Source organism: Xenopus laevis, chromosome 6L, assembly GCF_017654675.1.
Source record: "Xenopus laevis strain J_2021 chromosome 6L, Xenopus_laevis_v10.1, whole genome shotgun sequence".
In the NCBI taxonomy this organism is placed as follows: Eukaryota; Metazoa; Chordata; class Amphibia; order Anura; family Pipidae; genus Xenopus; species Xenopus laevis.
In genome coordinates this window covers 145,970,867-145,992,033 of record NC_054381.1, presented here as the reverse complement: position 1 = coordinate 145,992,033, position 21,167 = coordinate 145,970,867, and the positions used below count along the sequence as shown (strand labels likewise).

The 21,167-nt window shown below is 34.8% G+C and overlaps 1 protein-coding gene across 1 annotated transcript in view; it reads left to right on the top strand.

The window, feature by feature from the left end:
* Window positions 1–21,167, top strand: part of LOC108718600 (CUB and sushi domain-containing protein 3) — a 696,593-nt gene that overhangs the window by 414,154 nt on the left and 261,272 nt on the right. Inside the window, exons 17-24 of the mRNA XM_041566615.1 lie at window positions 3,346–3,484; window positions 4,511–4,698; window positions 5,908–6,096; window positions 7,403–7,519; window positions 10,030–10,245; window positions 13,628–13,816; window positions 16,809–16,978; window positions 20,341–20,497. Of these exons, the coding sequence (XP_041422549.1) occupies window positions 3,346–3,484; window positions 4,511–4,698; window positions 5,908–6,096; window positions 7,403–7,519; window positions 10,030–10,245; window positions 13,628–13,816; window positions 16,809–16,978; window positions 20,341–20,497 (1,365 nt within the window). The remainder of the gene's footprint in view (window positions 1–3,345; window positions 3,485–4,510; window positions 4,699–5,907; window positions 6,097–7,402; window positions 7,520–10,029; window positions 10,246–13,627; window positions 13,817–16,808; window positions 16,979–20,340; window positions 20,498–21,167) is intronic.

Sequence of the window (21,167 nt, the reverse complement as noted above, 5' to 3'; positions counted from 1 at the left end):
TCGAAGTAGCCAATTCGATGGTCGAAGTAGCCAAAAAAAATACAAAATTCAAAGTATTTTATATTATATTCCATCACTCGAGCTAAGTATATGTGCCCCCTGATGTTTGAGGTAGAGATCACTATCTATAATCACACTGCACACCTGGTCACACCCCCAAGTTTTAAATTATCTGGCTGTGCTCCCTGCCATTTTGTTATCAGCCTCTGCCCTCAAATTATAAGTACCTCTGTTTTGTCCGGGTTTAGTTTAAGACAGTTTGGGTTCATCCACACTTGCAGATCAGCTAAGCACATATTTATTGTGGATATTGGGATTCATCTGCATAGCAGTGGTAATTAAAGCCATGGTGCTGGATGATATTATATGGAGCATATACTGTATATGACAGTGATAAGATTGAGCCCTGTGCAACCCCATATGGTATTAGGAATGATGTTGATGAGTGTACTCCAGTTGTGGTCTTTTGTGACCTACTTGACAAGAAGAATTGGAACCAGTTGTGCTCTGTTCCTTCTAAGCCACAGAATGTTTTCAAATGTTCCATTAAAATCTTATGGTCTACAGTGTCAAAATGAGATCAAGAAGGTTTAGGATGGAACACTCTCCTTTGTCTCTTGTCATCAGCAGATAATTCAGTATGCAAACCAACGCATTTTTTTGTACTGTGTTTCCTTCTAAACCCAGACTGGAACATGTCATATTGATATAAACGTTCTTTATATTGTAGCAGCATCTTTGAGTGTATTATCACTCAGTAAAAAAAATATGTCTAATTAACTCCATTGGAGATGTTGATTTAGCCAGTATTTTTATAGCTGCACCCTACTGTGTGTGTTTAAACACCCTGTTATAACTAAGTATTTGATAACAAGGCATTGTGCTTTGATATCAGTAATAACTTCCTGGGGGCTCAGTTAAACACCTACCAATTTTATAATTGAAACAAACTGACAACAAATATATTCCTCATATTCTTAGAATCCCTAGACATCAAACTGAATGTGGGACCTTGAAAAATCTTTTCCTCACAACACTCAAAAGCATAGACATGTTAAGTGTAAATACATTTTGTATATACTGGGTAAAGCACAAATAAAATAAGTCACTCTAATTATTATGTTGGCATTTTTAATTAAAGAAAAGATCTCACAAATGTGACAGTCCTTGAGTATCTATGTGGTGTGAAGTATGCAGCACCAATTCTGTTTATTAGTGAGTGGTGGATCTTATAGAATGGTCCATACTATTTCTGAGATCCAGAGTTTTCAAATAAATAATGCAAACGATACATATTGGTTAATAGGGATGCAAACTGGGAAATTACAGTGTAATATGTTTAAAAATTGGTACAGATGCAAAACAAATAGTAGTTTATATTGTCTTCTTTTCTATCAAATCCCAAAAACTCAAGAAAAAATGTATTATACCCCAATGGAAAAAGACAGAATCCGAAAATACTCAATTTCAGACCTGCCAAGAGTCAATAGGAGAGACCCCTATCCTATTTGGAAGTTTTTGTGGTCTGTGCTAGAATTATACGAGAAGATCTGACTATTTTGGGCTTTCCGGGCAAAAATCTGAAAAAGATTATGCTATTCCGGAAAAAAAATTAAATTATTGTATGATTTGGATTTTTGCTCATTTTTATCAAGTTTTTACCCGATCCAAATAAATCATGTTTTTTTTTAATAATAAATAAGGTTCAATTGTGGATTCTAGTTGGACTTTTTTATTTAAATACTGAGAAAAATTTTAATTTTGATAAATAACGCTCTAATTGTGAGTATTGGGCATTATATATAGATAAACATACCAGTAGACTTGATCTCAGTACTATACCATGTTTTTGTTTTTCACTAATCAAATAGAATTGAACAAAAGATAGGAAATCAATCTGAATCCAAGCCATGAGCATGTGTATAAATGCTTAACATTTCCTCAGTGTTGCAATGACATCAGGGTCACATCACCTTCCCATACATCATCCCTGACCTCTCCTGCCCAAACTGTCTTAAGTGCTCCAAATAGTAGTGCCTGGTTACCATAGCAATGCAGTCTCTCAGCAAAAGTTTACCACTTAGATGTGTCCAGAATTCAGTGTAATTGGATAATAAAATAATAAAATTGGATTTTATTAATACATTTCGACCAGTTTAATTTTGAATTCATGGGTGTTTATTGGAGTTTTAAAAAATCTCACATGAACTTGAAATCTGACCCTTGATAAATGTGCCTCCCCATGTACTTCTGGCTCTGATTCAATGTTGTAAGATAGCTGATTAAAAGACCTAGAGGATACCTGGCTACTGTTTTACTGTTTTATGCTTCAGATTAAAAGAAGAGAAACAAAAAGTGCTTTCCTCTGCATTTACAAACAAAGTTTTCAATTAATATATATGAGAAAGTTGCTGGAATGACATTTTCTTTCATTATGCAAAAAAACAAATGGAGTAGAGCAATAAAAATAGAGCTGTTTGTTGAACTATAATATTTTGAAAATAAATATTAAAAGGCTACTTTAGGCATGATATCTCCCCAAAAGTAGTTTTTCAATATAATAACATAGAAAATGTGTATAACAGTCAGAAAGATAATATAAGGATTGCAACTTAGAATTCGGTACCTTTTTGACTCAGCTTGTATTTCATATATGAAAGAGAAACCTAAATAACCTTAGTGATTGAGCATCCTCTCTTATCCTGATTTCAGAATATATGTCATATACATTATAACCTATAAAAGTTGCACAATGACAGAACATTTTATTCACTCTAAACTTCTCTAAAGTATAAAAAAATTTGCAGGACTGAAACAGAATACTGATATCGCTTTTAGCCAACTTAAATAATACTATTTCATTTAACTTTTGCAGAAGAAGGTTATTGCTAACCTTGATCACTGGAATGGAAAATGAAAGGCAATTTCTGATGTAGTAAGGTGCCCAGGATGCTTAAAATGTATAATATAACATCTGCTCGTTCAGCAAAAGTCAGATCATCAGATGCAAAGTAAATTAAAGTTTTTTTGTTTAATAGAAAGGAATGAGCATCTTATATAAAACTAAAAAAATACAGTAAGATATGGTAGGATATATTGAAGGAGCATGTTTTGTTTTGACAAAATACTTCTCATTGTAATGTCCGTAAGACATGGTGGCACTGGTTTAGGGAGTTATGTTAATTATATTATTATATTATTAATAAACAAATCATCTAGATTGTACAATACAGAAGATTACACCTTTAAATAGTGTATCCATCTATCAATGTCAGCATTTCCTGTCCAGTGCATCATTATAGAAGCAACGATCATTTGGCATAACCTGTTTACTTTTCCCTCCAGCTCCCTGTGGTGGCCACTTTTCATCTCCCAGTGGAGTTATTCTTTCACCTGGATGGCCTGGATACTATAAAGACTCATTGAATTGTGAATGGGTGATTGAAGCTGAACCAGGACGCTCTATCAAAATATCATTCGAAAGGTCTTGTCTTCTTTAAGAATTGTTTCACATTTTCTGGAAACATATTATTATTAGCATTATTATTATTATTATTATTATTATTATTATTAACAATTGCATTTCTTTTTTGTAATATCTTTAATTTTTGGTTCAGATAAGGATTGGGGGAGGGGGTTACAGAAGAAAAGGGGGGGAGGAGGGGGAAAAGGGGGTGGGGAAAACCACACAAATGTTTCAAGTAATCCGTAGATATTGTTAACGAGTCAAATAAATAAAATAAAAATAGTATCAGGTAAACAATTGCATTTCTTAAGGATGTAAAATAAAAAAAAATGTTTTTTTGGTTTTCTGATTCTTTTTTGTTTTCTAGTTTACCTATTACGATTGAATTTTTTGTGTTTGGTTTGTTTGTTGTAATACAAAAATGAAAAACTGTACTACAATTATTTTACCATTAAAGTGTAATAACAGATAATAAATAAGTCTGAAATAGTATTAGCTTTGAAGGGATAACAGATCAGTTTTAGGTTGCAAAATTGTAATGCTTATTAAAATATACCAGTTGTCTATGTCTATGTATGTACTATAAAAGGAATACTTTAGGTTGAAATGGGGGTGTCCATGGATGATATCCACTATTAAAGAACAATTATTGTTTAATAATAATAATACATATTTTGTTTGTTTAGAGAAAAATATGGTACAGTAAAGCTTACGTTATTTTTAATAGGTATATTTTACCTTTCATAACCCATCATTTTATGGGAGTAGAGATAGTAGAGATAGTAGAAAATGTGTTGCTGATTGGGCCTATGCCCACTAATACACAGCCCTCTTTGTATCATAGGATAAAGCAAATAGTTTTGATGGGGAAATATGCAGGCATCATCAAAATCTGCAGCTACAGAATTAATCCCTGGAGAAGGAAGGTGGAATGCTAAAGAGCAGCAAACATTTTGCTTCAGGGTCATGAAGGTCTTGCATAAATATTGCAATATACCTTTGTTAAATAGTTTTATACATTTTAGATTAATTTTATTTCTGCAGATTTCAAACAGAACTTAATTACGATGTATTGGAAGTGCACGATGGACCAAATTTGTTGTCACCTCTTGTGGGATCTTACAATGGCACACAAGTTCCTCAGTTCCTGTTCAGTAGTGTGAACTACCTTTATCTTCTTTTCACTACAGACAACAGTCGATCCAATAATGGTTTTAAGATACATTATGAGAGTAAGTCATTATTTTTTTCAGATTTCTAGATTATTACTAACTAGCTAACTAACTAAAATGCACGTTTGTATTAGTAAATATTTAATACTTATGTATTCTTTCTATAAAATCTAAACACTAAATCAAAACTTTAGTGGAGCAGTGATGGTTTTAAACACTCTTATGTATCCCAACACACATTTTGTAAATACAGGTATGTGGCTTGTTATCTAAAATACTTGGGTTTGACCTTGGGTTTATAGTTTATAGGGATTTTGGTCCTTAAACTTTAGTAAAACACATTTAATAGTAACATTTTATTTAATTAAAACTAAAAACATTAAACTGGAAAATATTAAATGTGTGCTTATTTATTACGAAACTCAAATTTCAAAAACTTGATTTTATTGTACAAAAACATGAAAAAACACAGTGGAATAATATTCTTCTCGTCATTTTCAATGAGTCCGTAAAATGTCAAATTGATCTTAATAAAAGGTAATTAAAAAACATTGCTTGAATTGTGGTAGGACAACTCCATTGACTTCTACATGAACTCCCCAGCTTTTAGATGTCAAATATTTATATATGAGTTTTTTGAAAATTGGAGTTTTGGAAACTTTAATTAGAATTTGCAATTTTTGCTGCAAAAAAATGTGTGTCCTTGCATTCCTTTCTCTTTTCCATGCAAATTTATTTAGAACTGTGTGTCCCTTTTTTTTGCCTAATGTCCTGCCATATGGTTTGATTTTCTTTTTTCCTTTCTCTTTTAATTTAGTGTTCCTTCATCTCCTTGTGACAATGATAGTATATGACTCAACACATGTATTTATATTATTCTAGTTGTGCACTTATGACCATAGATTTTCTGCTCTGTGATTATTTCAGTGTATATATGACTCAACCTCTGTGTTAAGGTTTATCTGCCTCTTTGTACATCATAGTTATCACTAGCTAGTGTCTGCTTCTGCAACTCATTCTTTATTTAAAAAGTATTCAAAATAATTCATTCTAATCACCATTGGAAGCAGGAACATCTCCCATATGGCACTGGAGTCTGTATATTTTAATACAGTGTGTGATTTTATTGGTATGTGACACAATCTGGTCAAATTCCTTTTCCTGAAAGCCTTGGCTTTGATTTATTAATATAAATGTAAAAAATCCAATAATGTGGTATTCCAGTTATATTTATTTAACTTTAATTATTTTTTTTTCCCTGTACTTTAGGTGTGACAGTTGACACTCATTCATGCCTAGATCCTGGAATTCCATTACATGGACATCGTTATGGCTATGACTTTTCTATTGGGTCCACAGTTTCCTTTGGTTGTCAGTCAGGATATACTCTCAGTCATGAAGAGCCTTTGTTATGTGAAAAAAGTCATTGGTGGAGCCATCCATTGCCAAACTGCGATGGTAGGAATTTCTTAGTATTTTTGTTTATCAGAAAACTTTTCTTTTGATGTGGAAGTACCTTAATGTTTTTATTATGTAGAATATTATAGATATTTTGAGCACTTCTATGATGGTTGTTCTAATGGGGAAATGCTACATTATGGGTAATAACCATGTTTTTGTACCACCCTCTCTTTATAGGAAGTATTATGTTAGTATTTTTTCTGCCAGAGTATTTGTATATTTCATATAATTGACAATGATAAATATGACTGTTTTTTTCTGGTATTCATCTATATAAGATTTTGCATAGGTAAAACTGCTTTCCTTAAAATAAAAATAGACGCTTAGAACCTGTATTTGTTTGGTAAACAGATTTTGACATCTATAATTCTTTTACAACAAGAAGCATTACAGATGTTGATGGGGTGTTTGAAAATCGCTTCTACAAAAGGAAGAAACTCACAGCAGGGCTTTCTTTCATTAAAAGTTCCATATTGGCATACGTTGCTCTTTTCTTTATTTAAATGAACACTAAAATTGCTACTGTACTTTCAAATGTGCATGTTTGTCTGATGTCACAATTTGGGTACTTGTAAACTTTTATCTCAGAACAAATTCAGTACCTCAGTTTAAAGAAAGTTAAACATAAAACAAAATGATATAACAATATTCAAATTCATGGACTTCTAATATGCTGTGTTTTCAATGAAAAAATGTAGAATGTTCTAGACAATGGGACAAATAATACTTAAATATCCATGTAAGTATCATTAACTTCTCTTGTCCAAAATGATCTACAAGATTGGCAATGTTTTGTATTCTAAAATGAAGCATTAAAATATCTAAAGGTTTTGGATATAATAATAATAGGTTGTGTTGATATGTTTTGCAGCTGGTATTTATAGGTCACAAATGTCTAGAACTGGTATATTTACATGTTTTTATTCTAATATTCTACCTTCTTTGTACTGAGATGTAAATGCAGAGGTGTTGTGTGAGCTGACAACATACATAGTACTTCTGATGATGTGCATGTCACTTCAGAATATGTTGTTGTCATATAGCACTAAATTATTGAAATCACTAGTGAATAAAATTAAAGTAAATTAGTCCAAATCAACAGTTAGATATTTTACAAACATTTACTATTTACTATGTTGACAACTGCACTTATATCCTTAAGAATTCCAGCCCCCTGTATTCAAAAGCCTAAATCTTTATGAAATAAAAAAAAATGTATTATAATAAATACTTGCCTTTTTTTATAGAGCAAAATAGTGAATTAGTAGTAGTAGTATTGATAATTATGCTAATGTTTTCCCAGCTTTGTGTGGTGGAGATGTCAGAGGTCCAAGTGGCACAATCCTGTCTCCTGGATATCCTGAGTTTTACCCAAATTCTTTAAACTGTACATGGACAATTGAAGTTACTCATGGAAAAGGTAAAATTAAATAAAAAGTTATTATATAATATAAACTATACCAAACTATTCTAACAGAAATTTTGACTACACCATTAGTTATGCGAAAATCGGTGGCATTTTGATTCGCCGAAAAATTTGCGAATTTACCAAAACATTTGCGAAATGGTGAATAATTTGCAAAACGCATTGAAGTTGATGGATGTCAAAATAGTTTTGATGCACAATAATTTTGCACAATTATGCACAATTATTTTGTCCAATAATTTTGACGAACAACTATTTTATGTGCACAACAATTTTGACATGCAACAAATGGATTTTTCACTGGCAAATTTTTACCACAGTTTCACAAATGTATTCGCAGGAGGTGAAATGCGGAGATTATATGTATATATTAGATTTTTCTGAACCCAAGATCTGGAAAAAAAAACTTTTTTTTCATATGATAAAAGTAGCACATGCAAACTATCTATATTTTAAGCTAAAGACAATTATGAGAAATTTGTTAGGGCTCATTTATAATGGTTTGTCATTTTTGCCAAATCGTAACGTTTACAGCTCCGTAAGAAAATTCTGATTGCTCCATATATTATCTCTTTTACACCCATGGAACATTGGAAATGGTTAGTCTGAAATGTTAGTTTTAACCTGAAACTTATACTGTAGATTGTTTAAGGGAAGTCTTAAATCCGTCTCTTATGTATGTTGTCTTTTTATTCTACTGTAAATATCTGACTAATGTTGGCCAGACACACTTTCATTTATTTCATGATATTTATTTAGTTTTGAGGCATATATTATTCATCTAATCTAATGCTAATGGAGGAAACTGATAGATTTACTTAGTTAAGTAAAAATCTTTTTTAGCTTATAATTTACCCTATAACTTAGCTATTGCAAAAAAATCTTTTTTGGTCTTATACTAATTTGTATTTTTAATAGACATGGTTTTATAAGCTAGATCCCTGTAGGGGGCGCCTTAGCTTCTGATGAAGTGACTTGGGTCACGAAACGCGTTAAGCCGTTCCCCTGCCTGCTCCTACATTGTATTTTACTTTACCTAATAAAGATTGGACTTTTTAATCAAGTTTGGTTTCCCCGGAGCCTGCCTGCTGATGTCGTCCACACAACCTAACTTGCAAATTGCTAAGGGACAAGATACAAGAGTATTGTAATTACTAGGGATGTAGCGAACTGTTCTGCTGCGAACTAGTTCGCGCGAACTTCGACCGTTCGCGTCCGCCGAATGTTCGCGAACGTTTGGGAACGTTCGCATTTTGAGTTCGTGTTCGATCGTTCGAACATTCGACCATTCGAATTCCTTCGACCGCTAAAAATCGAACGATTTCCATTCGTTCGAACGATTGTAAGCATTCGATCGAATGAAAAGCATTCGATCGAATGGCTTCGATCGTTCGATTCGAATGAAAATCCTTCGATCGAATGATTAAAATCCTTCGATCGTTCGAATCGAACGATTTTAGCGGGTGTTCGAAGTTCGCAAACTGTCCGCGAACGTTCCCATTTTTTGCCGGTGTTCGCGAACGGCGTTCGCGAACACCAAATCGGCAGTTCGCTACATCCCTGGTAATTACATAGCAATATAATAAGAACAACAAAAAACATTAATTAAATACCTAAATGTGCATTATTATACTGTTAAAGCTTTAGTTGTATTTTTCCTAGGCAGAGGTAAAAATACTGTGTAAACAACAATTAAGCCAAGGGGTAGTAAAATCAATAAAACGTTAATACAAATATTTAATTTAAAATAAGGGATCAATCATCAAGAATGTTTGAGACCTTGGTTAGGGGCAATGATACCAAACATTAATATCATTCATATTTTAATTCATAGGTTCACATTACCTTTTGTACTGAATAGCTGCATTATTCTGGCACATCAGGTGCACAAAGCCAAGTATTCACATGCAAGGGAGTCCTTTATTTAATGTTTTACTTAAGCTGGCATTAATTAGATTTAGCATTAGTGATGAGTGAACTTGGGGCATTTCAGTTCATAGAAAATTTTGCAAAGCCACCCAATTTTGTGGAAATGCATTGATGGAGAAATTAGATTTTGATTAAGACGTTTTTAGCTCTGCATTGAATACAATACCCTACATTGTTGAAAACGCTCTTTTCTACTATGCTATAACTGTTCTCCAGAGGAAAAAACTAAGATACAAATCAGGTTGATGAAAACCCTAGTTTTCTTAGAACATTATGCCCATGACACAAATAATGTTTTATATTGCTAACACTTGTACCACAATTAAAGATGTTCTATATCCAGTATAAACCATTATGCTTTTCAGAATAGGGCGGAAGTTATTATCATTGAATGCTTTATAGTGCATAGTGGACAAAAATATGAGTATTTGCACTGTGTTGTTTTGCATTTTATAACACTTCTTTAAATGAGCCCAACAGTGTTACTTAAAAATCCAGAGCCAATGTGAACAGTTTGGTTCATGGGTTTAAACTATTTCGAAAGTCTTTATTAACTCATTTTCCATTTCCAACAGGAGTACAGTTCACCTTTCATACCTTTCATCTGGAAGATCTTCATGACTACCTGCTAATCACTGAAAATGGTAGTTTTACCCAACCACTGGCACGGTTGACTGGATCAGAGCTCCCTACAGCAATCAATGCTGGTCTCTATGGAAATTTCAGAGCTCAGTTGCGTTTTATTTCAGATTTTTCAATATCATATGAAGGATTTAACATTACATTTTCTGGTAAGGAAAGTAAACCAGTGTACCATTTAAATGTGTATTATTTAATAGACAAGTCTTTACTTTTAATAAACATTATTTCGAGAAATAAGAAAAAACCTTTGTAGGAAAAAATATTTTTTTTCGGTCTTCCATCCTTTAATTCATTACACTTAATTTAAAATAAAAATGTAAATTAATTTAAAATATTAGGACATTATTATGACATTAAAGTACAGGAAAAAGAAGAAGGATTTATGACACACAGTGAAGGGAAGGAAGTGAAGGTATGGAGATTTGGAGAAAGTTGTACTGGCAGAGTGGCATGGCAGAACATTAGTGGTTGCTGGTGTGTTTGAGCCCTGCAGCAGTATTTATTATGGACTTAAGAGGGGAAAGTGTTTGGAGGGGAAGGCCAGTTAGTAGATTGTTTCAGTAATCAATGTGTGATATGATGAGAGAGTGAATCAGAATTTTAGTAGCATCTTGGTAAATTACTGTATTTTGGAAATATTTCTTAGGTGAATGTGACATGATTTGATGAGTTACTGATTTTTGGGAGGGAATTACCTATTCTAAGGACATAGGGTGACAATGGAATTGTTAACCATGATAGACTCTTCTGGAATGTTGTGGGTGTTGGATGTGTGAAAGAGAACCTTAATCTTAAAGATGTTTTGCATAAGGTATCAAATATACATCCAAGCAGAGATAAGCAAGAAGAGACCCAAGTTAAGAGCTCTGGGTCAAGATTATGAGGAGAGCAATATATTTGAATATCATTAGCATTGATGTGGTATTGGAAACCATATAAATGTATTAATTTGCCATGGAGGATGTATAGAGATGTGAGAGGTGTAGAGAAAAGGCGACAGGGTGACGATAAATTGTGCAGCACTTGATTTCTTCTCCAATATTCTACTGACAGCATGTGAGTGTTCATGTACCGTAAGCAGCTGCCACAGAGGAAGGTGATGTTGGTGGGCTCCCCATTGGCTCCACATTAGCTCCCAGGTGTCCAACAGCAGCAGTAGCACCAGCAGCACTGGAGGAGGAGGAAGCGGCATCGGTTTGGCCTCGGCTCCTCCCCCCCCGCAGGCTGCACGTTCTCCCGTGTCTGCACAGTGTCTGGAGGGGCGCCGGAGCCCTGGGGATGTTACTAAAATGCCTGCGGTGGGGAGAGGAAAGCAACTACTGGGGCAACTACAGGCACAGGAGGAGAATGAAGAGAACCTTCTGACCCCCACCGACCCACTTCCAAGCTGGAAAGAGCCTCTTTGGCAGCGACACATATGGCTACCTGTACCCACCAAGTACCTGTGGTCCAGCTTCATGAACAACTCATGGCCTCTCACCCAGCCGCCCGCCCTGATGTCCTACACCTCATACCAGATGGCCGGGGGCAACGTCAGTCCTCGTCCTCCTACAGCCCCTATTCCAGAATAGCATGTCACTGCCAAGCATGGTCAACTCGTACAATGGAATGACCCACCACCACCCACATGCCCACCATGCCCAGCAGCTGAGCCCAGCCAGCCCTGCGCCAGCACCTCCGGCTCCCCCTAATTGACTACAATTCACCTGTGCCAGGCAACCCCCCGACCACTCCATGATGCACTCTTTTTGGCAGCGACACATATGGCTACCTGTCCCCACCCATGTACTTTCAGTCCCGGTTCATGAACAACTCATGGCCCCTCACCTGCCTGATCGTGGGTGAGAAAGAGGAGAGAGGTCGGGGGTCAGAAAATTCTCTTCATTCTTCTCCTACTCATGTAGTTGCCCCAGTAATTGCCCTTCCTCTCACCACCACGGGCACTTTAGTAACATCCCCGGGGCTCCGGTGCCCCTCCAGACACTGTGCAGGCACAGGAGAACATGCAGCCTCCTCCTCCTGCGCTGCCAGTGCTGCTGCTGCTGTTGGACACCTGGGAGCTCCTGTGGAGCCAATGGGGAGCCCGCCGACATCACCTTCCTCTGTGGCAGCCACTTCCAGTACATCAACACTCACATGTAGAATATGGGAGAAGAAATCGAGCACCGCACGAATGATTGTCGCCCTGTCACCTTTTCTGAAAAGGAGCGGAAGCGGAGATTCTGTAAGTTATTTCTTAATAAAGGCTTTGCTATTTTAAAGTTTGATTTGTCTTGGTGGTTTTTTTTCGATGTATACTAAAAAAATTTGATGTTACTGGTCCCATAAGTCAGTGTGTTCTCTCATGAACCACTAATGCATTTATATTTGTTACCATGGATAAAGGGCACCTATTTGCTGAAAATATTTTACCCAAAAGTAGTTTAAAAAAAAAAAAAGGAAGCTCCAGGTTCAAGCGGCCAAGTTGGGACGCACCCATGCCATAATTGAGCAAATGCTACAACTTGCTCATTATGCACGTGTGATGTTATAAGCCCAATATATGCATGACATGGCCACTCACACTGGCTCTTACATGGTGCGAGTGTCCTAGCAATGGTGGGGCCAGTTTTTTGTTTAAAAAAAATACTGTTACCTCCAACAAGAGTGTGGGATCTACAGTATTAGCCCAAACCTTTGGTTTAGGAAAATATTTTTGGCCAACAGGTGTCCTTTAAATGTTTATATTCTATAAATAATGGACATATAACTAGTAATACAAACACATGCAGACAATGGATAATTGCTGCTATATTTTCATTTACATGTAAATTATTTCTTATAATCACATAACTAATCAGAGTCTCAGCTTTACAGTATATGTTTATGACTAAAGCTAAGCTAATGCTAAACCTTCCTAAAGTGTTACTTGCAGCAGAAATTTTGCCAAAATGAGGGGTAGACATTTAGCATGCCTTGATGGTTAGATCTTGATGCAAAAACACAAGTCTCCCTTTGTGTATTGAACATACAAACACACCAGCTGAATCACATGCAGTGGTAGGGTGTGCTTATGCATTCCCATGTCCCATCTACGCGCTGTCTCCTGCATCTATGCATTAACAGTGCCCAACCTAAATTTAGTGGCACCAAACCTTGAGACTCCAGTATATGGCACAAAATAGTCTGTGACTTTAGCAATTACTCTATAAAAGCCCATAAACCCTGTTCTGTATCGTATGAGATGTGCTCCATCTTTCTGGACAGTTTTTATCAGAAGGAGAAATAAAATTAAATGAATACCAGCAAATACTCTTCCCCTGAAGAAGCAGAGACAGAATATCTTCATAAATAAATAATGTAACCCCAAAATTACGCTACATTAAAAATAATCTTCATGTATGAGTACACAAATTGTATTAAGTTAATCTTCATGTATAAGTAAACACCTTTAATCAGTTACCCTTTAAAAGCCCTTCAGACTATAGTAATTTGTAAATAATCAATGCTGCTCTCTCATAGTTAAAAATACAATGTATTGGTTTTATCTAGAATACAATCTTGAACCTTGTGAAGACCCTGGAGTCCCCCAGTTTGGGAAACGTTTTGGACACAGTTTTGGTGTAGGTGACACAATAATGTTCACTTGCTCAGCTGGGTATCGCTTGGAAGGAATATCAGAGATCATCTGTCTTGGCGGTGGTCGGCGCGTGTGGAGTGCACCTCTGCCAAGGTGTGTGGGTACGTGGTCAGCTGCTTTCATTTGCTTGTATGTGTAGTCACTGTTGAAAGACTAAATCAATATATCTGTGTATTGCTGTTCAGTTTTAGTATAGCTTTAATTTAAAATGTTTACTAATGAATGTATACACACAGTAAAAGATTCTATAGCTTGAGAGTGAGATATAAGACTGCATTTTCCAAGCAAAGAAAAAATCCATTAACATTTTCTTTCTTACTGTTTTTTATATTAATTTAACTATACTCATTTATTTATGTTTACTAATGTATTTATTTAACCATATTCAATTTGTATGCTTTACATGTATTAACTTTCTGCATCAGCTGCATATAATTTTCATGAAATTAACTACACAGATACTGTATATTTAATTCCATGAAAGGCTTTTATTTATACTCGACCAGGAAACAGTCATTGACACCTTCTGTGGTAGTGAACTGATAGAGGCAGATTTATTAAGGTTTGAATGGTAAATTCAAATTAGAATTAGAATTTTCGATTTTTCTAACTGGAAACAGTTCTAATTTAAATATTTGCCACCTAAAACCTGCCATATTAATTTAAAACTCACCCATTCCTGTATCACCCATTAATAAATGTGCTTCTGAAAATTTCATAGAAATGAACAGAACATGGGTGAGTTTTTTTAAATGATTATGTAAGTAATTTTAAAAAAAAGTACAAAATTTGCTATAGGTGTCATCATATAATGCAACCAATCAGCAGCAGGCAACATTTGCTGGTTACCTGTTTGAAAGAAATTAATGGAATCATTTTTATAGGTTATATATATATATATATATATATATATATATATATATATATATATATATATATATATATATATATATATATATATAGCAAAAAAACTTCCGCACACATCGGTCTTCATAAGTGAAAAAAAGCTGGCAGATTTATTTCAACGTTTCGGCTTACAAACTCAAGCCATCATCAGGAAGGGCAGAGCCTAAAGTGAACATGAAGTTATATACACACACAGGATTCAAAAATGCCGCCAAAACCATGCCAGTGACATCACAAAAAAGTGGGTGTGGTTATAGTACTGAGTGCATCAGTGATAGTGTCATAGAACTGAGCCAATTGTGTGCATTGTATCAGTGGTAGTGTCATAGGAGTGCACCTATCACATATAGGTGAATACTACAGTGACTCCCAATGCTAATTAAACACCCAGTATCAAATTACGTGATTGTTGTGACAGGGAAAAACATACCATGTGAGTGAAATTAATTTCTGTTCCAGCACCTAGGCATCAACATGGCTATCTGAGTGCACCTATCTAGTTATATGTGTGTATATATATATATATATATATATATATATATATATATATATATATATATATATATATAGCCTGCTTGCTATAATTATAAATTCTCAGACCAAAGGAAACAATATTCAAATATTTTATATAGTGTAATTATATTTTATTTTGCTTGACTAAAGTGATAAAATACATTGCAGTATTTTTTTAGGGTGGCAGGTCCCCTTTAAAGAAGGTGCTGCTAGAGAAATATTTGATGCAGAAATGTAAAGCTTCCCGGTCTCCTTCATGACAACAGAGCTTTGTGGTTGAGGTGGGGGGGGGGAATGGATGGATAAGACCCATCCAATGGCACATCCACCAACACACCTCTGTGGTTCCAAAGCATTTTGTGATAGTCACTGTGTGTGGTCCCCAGCATTTCATGACAGCCACATTGACAGCATTCCCCAACATTTCATGACAGCCACAGTGAAAAGTCCCCGGCATTTCATGACAGCCATAGAGGTCCCCAGCATTTCATGGCAGCCACATTGACAGCATTCCCCAACATTTTATGACAGCCACAGTGAAAGGTCCCCAGTATTTCATGACAGCCATAGAGAGTCTAATTTCTAATCTCCTAGTGCGAGATGAGATGGACCCATTTATCATACTGTGCCAAAACATTTCAACACCACTATGTTCCCTTATAACTTCTGGTCATATGTCTTTCCTGTGCATTCCAACTCTTCCCCTTCTGCTTTCCTCCATGCTCAGTGCTCTGGTACCGCTACACCTTTTCAGTGTTTATGTCTCTTCCTAAACCTGAGTTACATCACAACTTTGGTGGCGGAGAAAATATCTGCAAAACAGTTTAACAGTTTCACGCATAACAACACAGTAGCTGACAATACTTGTCCCATTTGCAAGCCATTTGTGAACATTAGTGTTACGTGTACAATGCAAATTCCCAAAAAACAAAAAGGTGGACACAGCAGTACAATATTTCAGCATCAGGAAAAAACATGGGCACTACAAACATTTGTGAATAAATATGTGCCGCACAAACTTTATAAATGACCCCCACTGTCAGCATTCAAGCAGCACTACTTTCTCTTAGCTCTGTTCCCCCTGCTTCCACCGTCCTGAGCTTTACTCACATTTACAATATTGAATTTGCCTGCTTGAAGAGAAACATTTGCATTACTAAAGGGGAATAGCAGCACCAGACTGAGGGTTAAGCATGAATGGGGCAAGGAGGACAGCACAGGCAAAACATACAATTGAAAGGAAATAGATGGAAACAGAAACTTGCAATTTATTGCATTGCAGTTCCTACTCAACTGAGCCATTGAAAATAGATGAAAAAATGCTTAAATGTTAAATACACCCAATAATTTGCCTTAAAGTTCTACAATTATTGTGGACTTTTCTGTGTAGATGTTTTATATGCAGTATGATCATAAACAATCTACCAATGGCTTCTAAATAAATAACAAAACTTGTTTGAGTGGCAGTTCATTATACATAACACTTAAAATATTGGTATATTCCGAGGAAAAAGACATTTCAAGTTATAGTGTTAAAGCCTCCAGGGTAAAAGGATCAGGTTGGTAATTATGTTAATAGACTTAGTTATGTTTAACAGTAACATTGGAAAAAGTCGTTTAAAGCATCCCGCAGCCTATTAAAATGTATACTCTTACAATGTGTTTTATCTGCAGCTGAATGTGGAGCATCTGCAACAAGTAATGAAGGAATTCTGCTGTCTCCGAATTATCCACTGAACTATGAAAATAACCATGAATGTATTTACAGCATCCAAGTTCAAGCAGGAAAAGGAATCAATATTTCTGCTAGAACCTTTCACTTAGCACAAGGAGATGTTCTAAAAGTAGGTTTTTTTAAACAACCATTTATGCATTTTATCAGGTAATTAAAATTTAGATTTTTCTGTAGGGAACTATGTGAAGTCAAGAGTGAAACACTGCAAAAATTGTATTTTTTTAAAATGTTCTAAGAACCAGGTTTGTGAACTTGCATTGCTTATTTGGACACTGGTAATCTGTTTACAATAAACACATATAGAACCAACTCAATTGCAAATACAGGGAGATTCTCAAGGTATAGCAGCCTCTTTAGAAAGAGGCTTCTAGGGGTGCAGTGTGCTTTACAGTGGTTTACATTGATAAAATTATAGCAAAAAAAACCTCTTACTGTTCTGTATTGGTTATTGCTAAATCCATAATTTAACTTATGCAACAATAAAAATACACATAACACTATATGCAAACTATGCTAAAACATGATCGAAAATTTCTGAATATTGGAAGGTCTAAAGTAAAATGCCCCCTTTCATCTTAAGGTACTGCACCTTGCTAGGGATTAACAAATCTGTCCTGTTTTGCCTGGGTGAAAAACTTGAGAAATGTCCAATAAAATTTGTGAAACTGAGAAAATTTGCTAAATTCTTTGAAGTCAATGGGCTCTTTTTTCAAAGTTTTTTTTAGTGCAAAATACATTTAATGGGCATATTTTTCATGCCAAATGCATTTAAGTAAATAGGCGGTTTATCTTGGAATTTTTCCAGCAGCATTTTCCTGTGAGTTTTTTTGTATCCGTGCCTGCTGAAAAATTTAATTCGTCAACTTGTGACCTTACTTTTAGGTTGGACAGACGATAGGTTCAACCATACTTTATGTGCAAGCACTTTATGGTGGTTTAATCTAAAACTGGGTGTACTGTTATACCAAGCACTGTATGGGTTTAAAGTAAATGAGGCTCTGGTGTTGATGTAGGGTGGTAGAAAAGTATGTGGTAGTAAAGATGAATGGTAGAAAAAAAATCAATATAGGAGGTTGAAAAAACTACGATGGAATCATATTTTACATTGTGCAGCACTTGCTATACAATCATCAGCATGAATATGCCATACGCATTCTGGGTGCACTCTTTTTGTGACAAATTTGGAAATAGCTATAGACTTTTACATTGGTTTTTACCATTACAGCTTGCTGAATACAAAAGATACACAATATTTTATTTGGCGGCAAAGTTTTGAAGCCTATTTATCAAAATTCAAATTTATGATAAAGTGAACCTAAAAGACCCAATCAAATAAAAGGCTTGGGGAAAAATCGTGAACACATCAAATTTGTATTCTACTTCTAACTTCAAAAGCTTAAAAAATGCAGATTGAATAAAATCACTTAAATTTTGCCTAGGACAATTCCCAGTTACACAAATCTAAATTTTGATTAAAAAAAGGCCTCTAATTGAAGTTTTAGCTTAAGAAAACTTGAATCACTATAAAATTTTGAATTTAAACATTGATAAATCAGCTCCTCAGTGTTCAAACTGTGTAGTGTGTATTTGATAAATTTTTAACAAAGCTTCATAAATAGATCTGTAAATCTAAATAATAATGTGGTAAAATGGTGTTGTATGTCATAATAAACTGATCAATGTTACATTTAACTACTCACAAGTAAATATGCTATTTACACTTACAGCTTGTCATGGTGTGATGGAAAAATGCTTAGAGGTGGTAGCAAAGTTCGACTGTAAAGGTTAAATCTGAATCATTTCATTTTTATGTGCCAGTGGACATATATGGAAAACAATTCTAATGTATCCAGGATGAGTTTTAATAACAGGCAGGGAACCTGTTATCCAGAATGCTCTGGACCTTGGGTTTTCCAAATAACTGATATTTATGTAATTTGATCTTCTTAATTTGTCTACTAGAAAATCGTGTGATTATGAAATAACCCCAACAGTATGGTTTTGCTTCCAATTAGTATTAATTATATCTATGTTTGAATCAAGTACAAGCTATTGTACTGTAGGTACTGTAGGAAGTCATTTTTAAAATTTTTGATTATTTAGATAAAATGGAGTCTTTGAGAGGCGGCCTTTCGGTAAATTGGAGCATTCTGAATAATGGATCCCAAACCTGTATTCTATTAGATAAGCTATATCAAAAGAACAAAGTTAAGTATTACAGAATTATGTACACAGGAAGTATACATTGGTGCCAGGTCAAGCGACCAAACAACAATTATCCGCCATGCTGAAATGAACTGCTTTTTGTCAAATTTTGCTATCAATGTAATAATTCTTCAAAAAAAGTTAGTTAATTTATCTTGAGTCCTCTGTTATAGAAATTTAGCAGATATCAGATATCATTTTGGACATATGTAATTAATTCTTCTTGCTGATGAAAAGTAACATTGCAAATAACAGATTCTCCATTCAGTAATTCTCCTTATGCTTTAGTCTAACGGCTTTCACAATGCTGCGTGCCGCTTGACTAGTTTCTCAAGAACAGTTGTCTGCAGCACAGACCTCGTTCGAAGTTCATTTCGAAAGTAATTTATCTTGTTGCCTTTCATTGTTCTGCTGGAGCACCCTTATGCAAATTGACCTTTAGAATTTTGTTAAATTAATAAGATTGTGTTTACAAATTAAGTAAAGAAAGGAAGTGGCCATTATTCTGAATATGATGCTCTCTATGATAATTAGTTAGTAGACTTTTTTTATATATTAAATCATTAAAATATTTTTTATATTACCTTGTGTAACTGATGTCTAAGTACTGGCAAATAATATATTTTGAATTGAAATGTATAAAGCATTGCTTATGTTAATGCATTTGCAAATAATAGCAAGAAACTAGGCACACATTACTGCAGTTACTTTATTTGACATCTTGCACACAAGATTGCTTTGTTCTTGTTACCATTATGTTGATTTCTCTATTAACTTATTTTAATAATGGATCCCATAAAAGAGTATTTAATGTTGTCTTCTTTCTATGGAAACTGATATCTGATATGAGATCTTGTGGCAAGCATAGTTTTTACTTTTCAGCTTTATGGTATTTTATGACTCATATAGAAATTGAAAGAAATCTCTTGCTCAGCACCCACAATATCACAGGTGGTGTGCAACAATATCCTACATTAGAATCAACATAAGAAAGTTTGTAGGGCAAAAAATAAATCCCACCATAGATTGATAGGGAAATGTTTACCTTCCCACCAGTTGATGCAGACTGTCACAGAGATTGGCCTACAGTGTGATGAGCAAAACCCCCATCAGACTTGTCTTGATGTGTGTACTTTAAAAAATATACTTGTGTAAGGTGATAAAAACATTTTTTGTGACACAAAGAAAGATGGCTTCTCTTCAAAGCATGAGGGGATATGTATTTTCTGTGTAAATCCAATAAGTCACATATATTTTTATTGGCAGATCTATGATGGGAGGGACAACACCGTACACCTTCTGGGCGCTTATACAGCATCTTCATTAAGAGGACTGACTTTAAGTAGCACATCCAACCATCTGTGGTTGGAATTTAATTCTGACTTTGAAGTCACTGATGAAGGCTTTCAGTTAGTTTACACTAGTAAGTAAAGTGCTGTAAACTTGACATTGAAATGTGGCATAATGTATTTATATATTTCAAGAAATACATTATTTGTTATAATTTATTTTTATTAATTTTATAAAATAATGAATTTTAGTTAATGTTTTGCTTACAATTTTTGTACAGTATAAGGAAATTAAGATCACTAGAAACAAGATCTTTGCTTATGTATTCAAACATTGTATTAAATTAATCAGATTTAGAACCAGCACCTGTACTTTATAAGAACAACTTCCATCAGAACTTGTTAAAATATCAAGAGAAATTATTTTCTGCTGTAGCCCCCTGTAATAACTTTCCTTTGGGGCATGCCTGAGATTCAGCTCTGTAGGGAGAGTTTATCTGTGTTGCCATGGGGGTAAAGACTTGGGAATACTGATGCCCTACCAATGTTTTAATCTGTCCACCTCTGTGACAAAGGTGTCTGGGTCTTTTTCACAAACTTGGGTTGGTGCTACTGGTATCTTACCTCCTTCTTGATCACTATAGAAGATTACTTCAGCGCACTGCCCAGCTTTAAATGTAGTGGTGCTTCCTTCCTCCAAGACTTCACCGCAAGTCTTCAATATAAGTACACAATCAAAGGAATGAGGAGAGCAATCCAAAAGCAGAGTAACTGCTACAATATAATTTATTAGCAAACTACAAA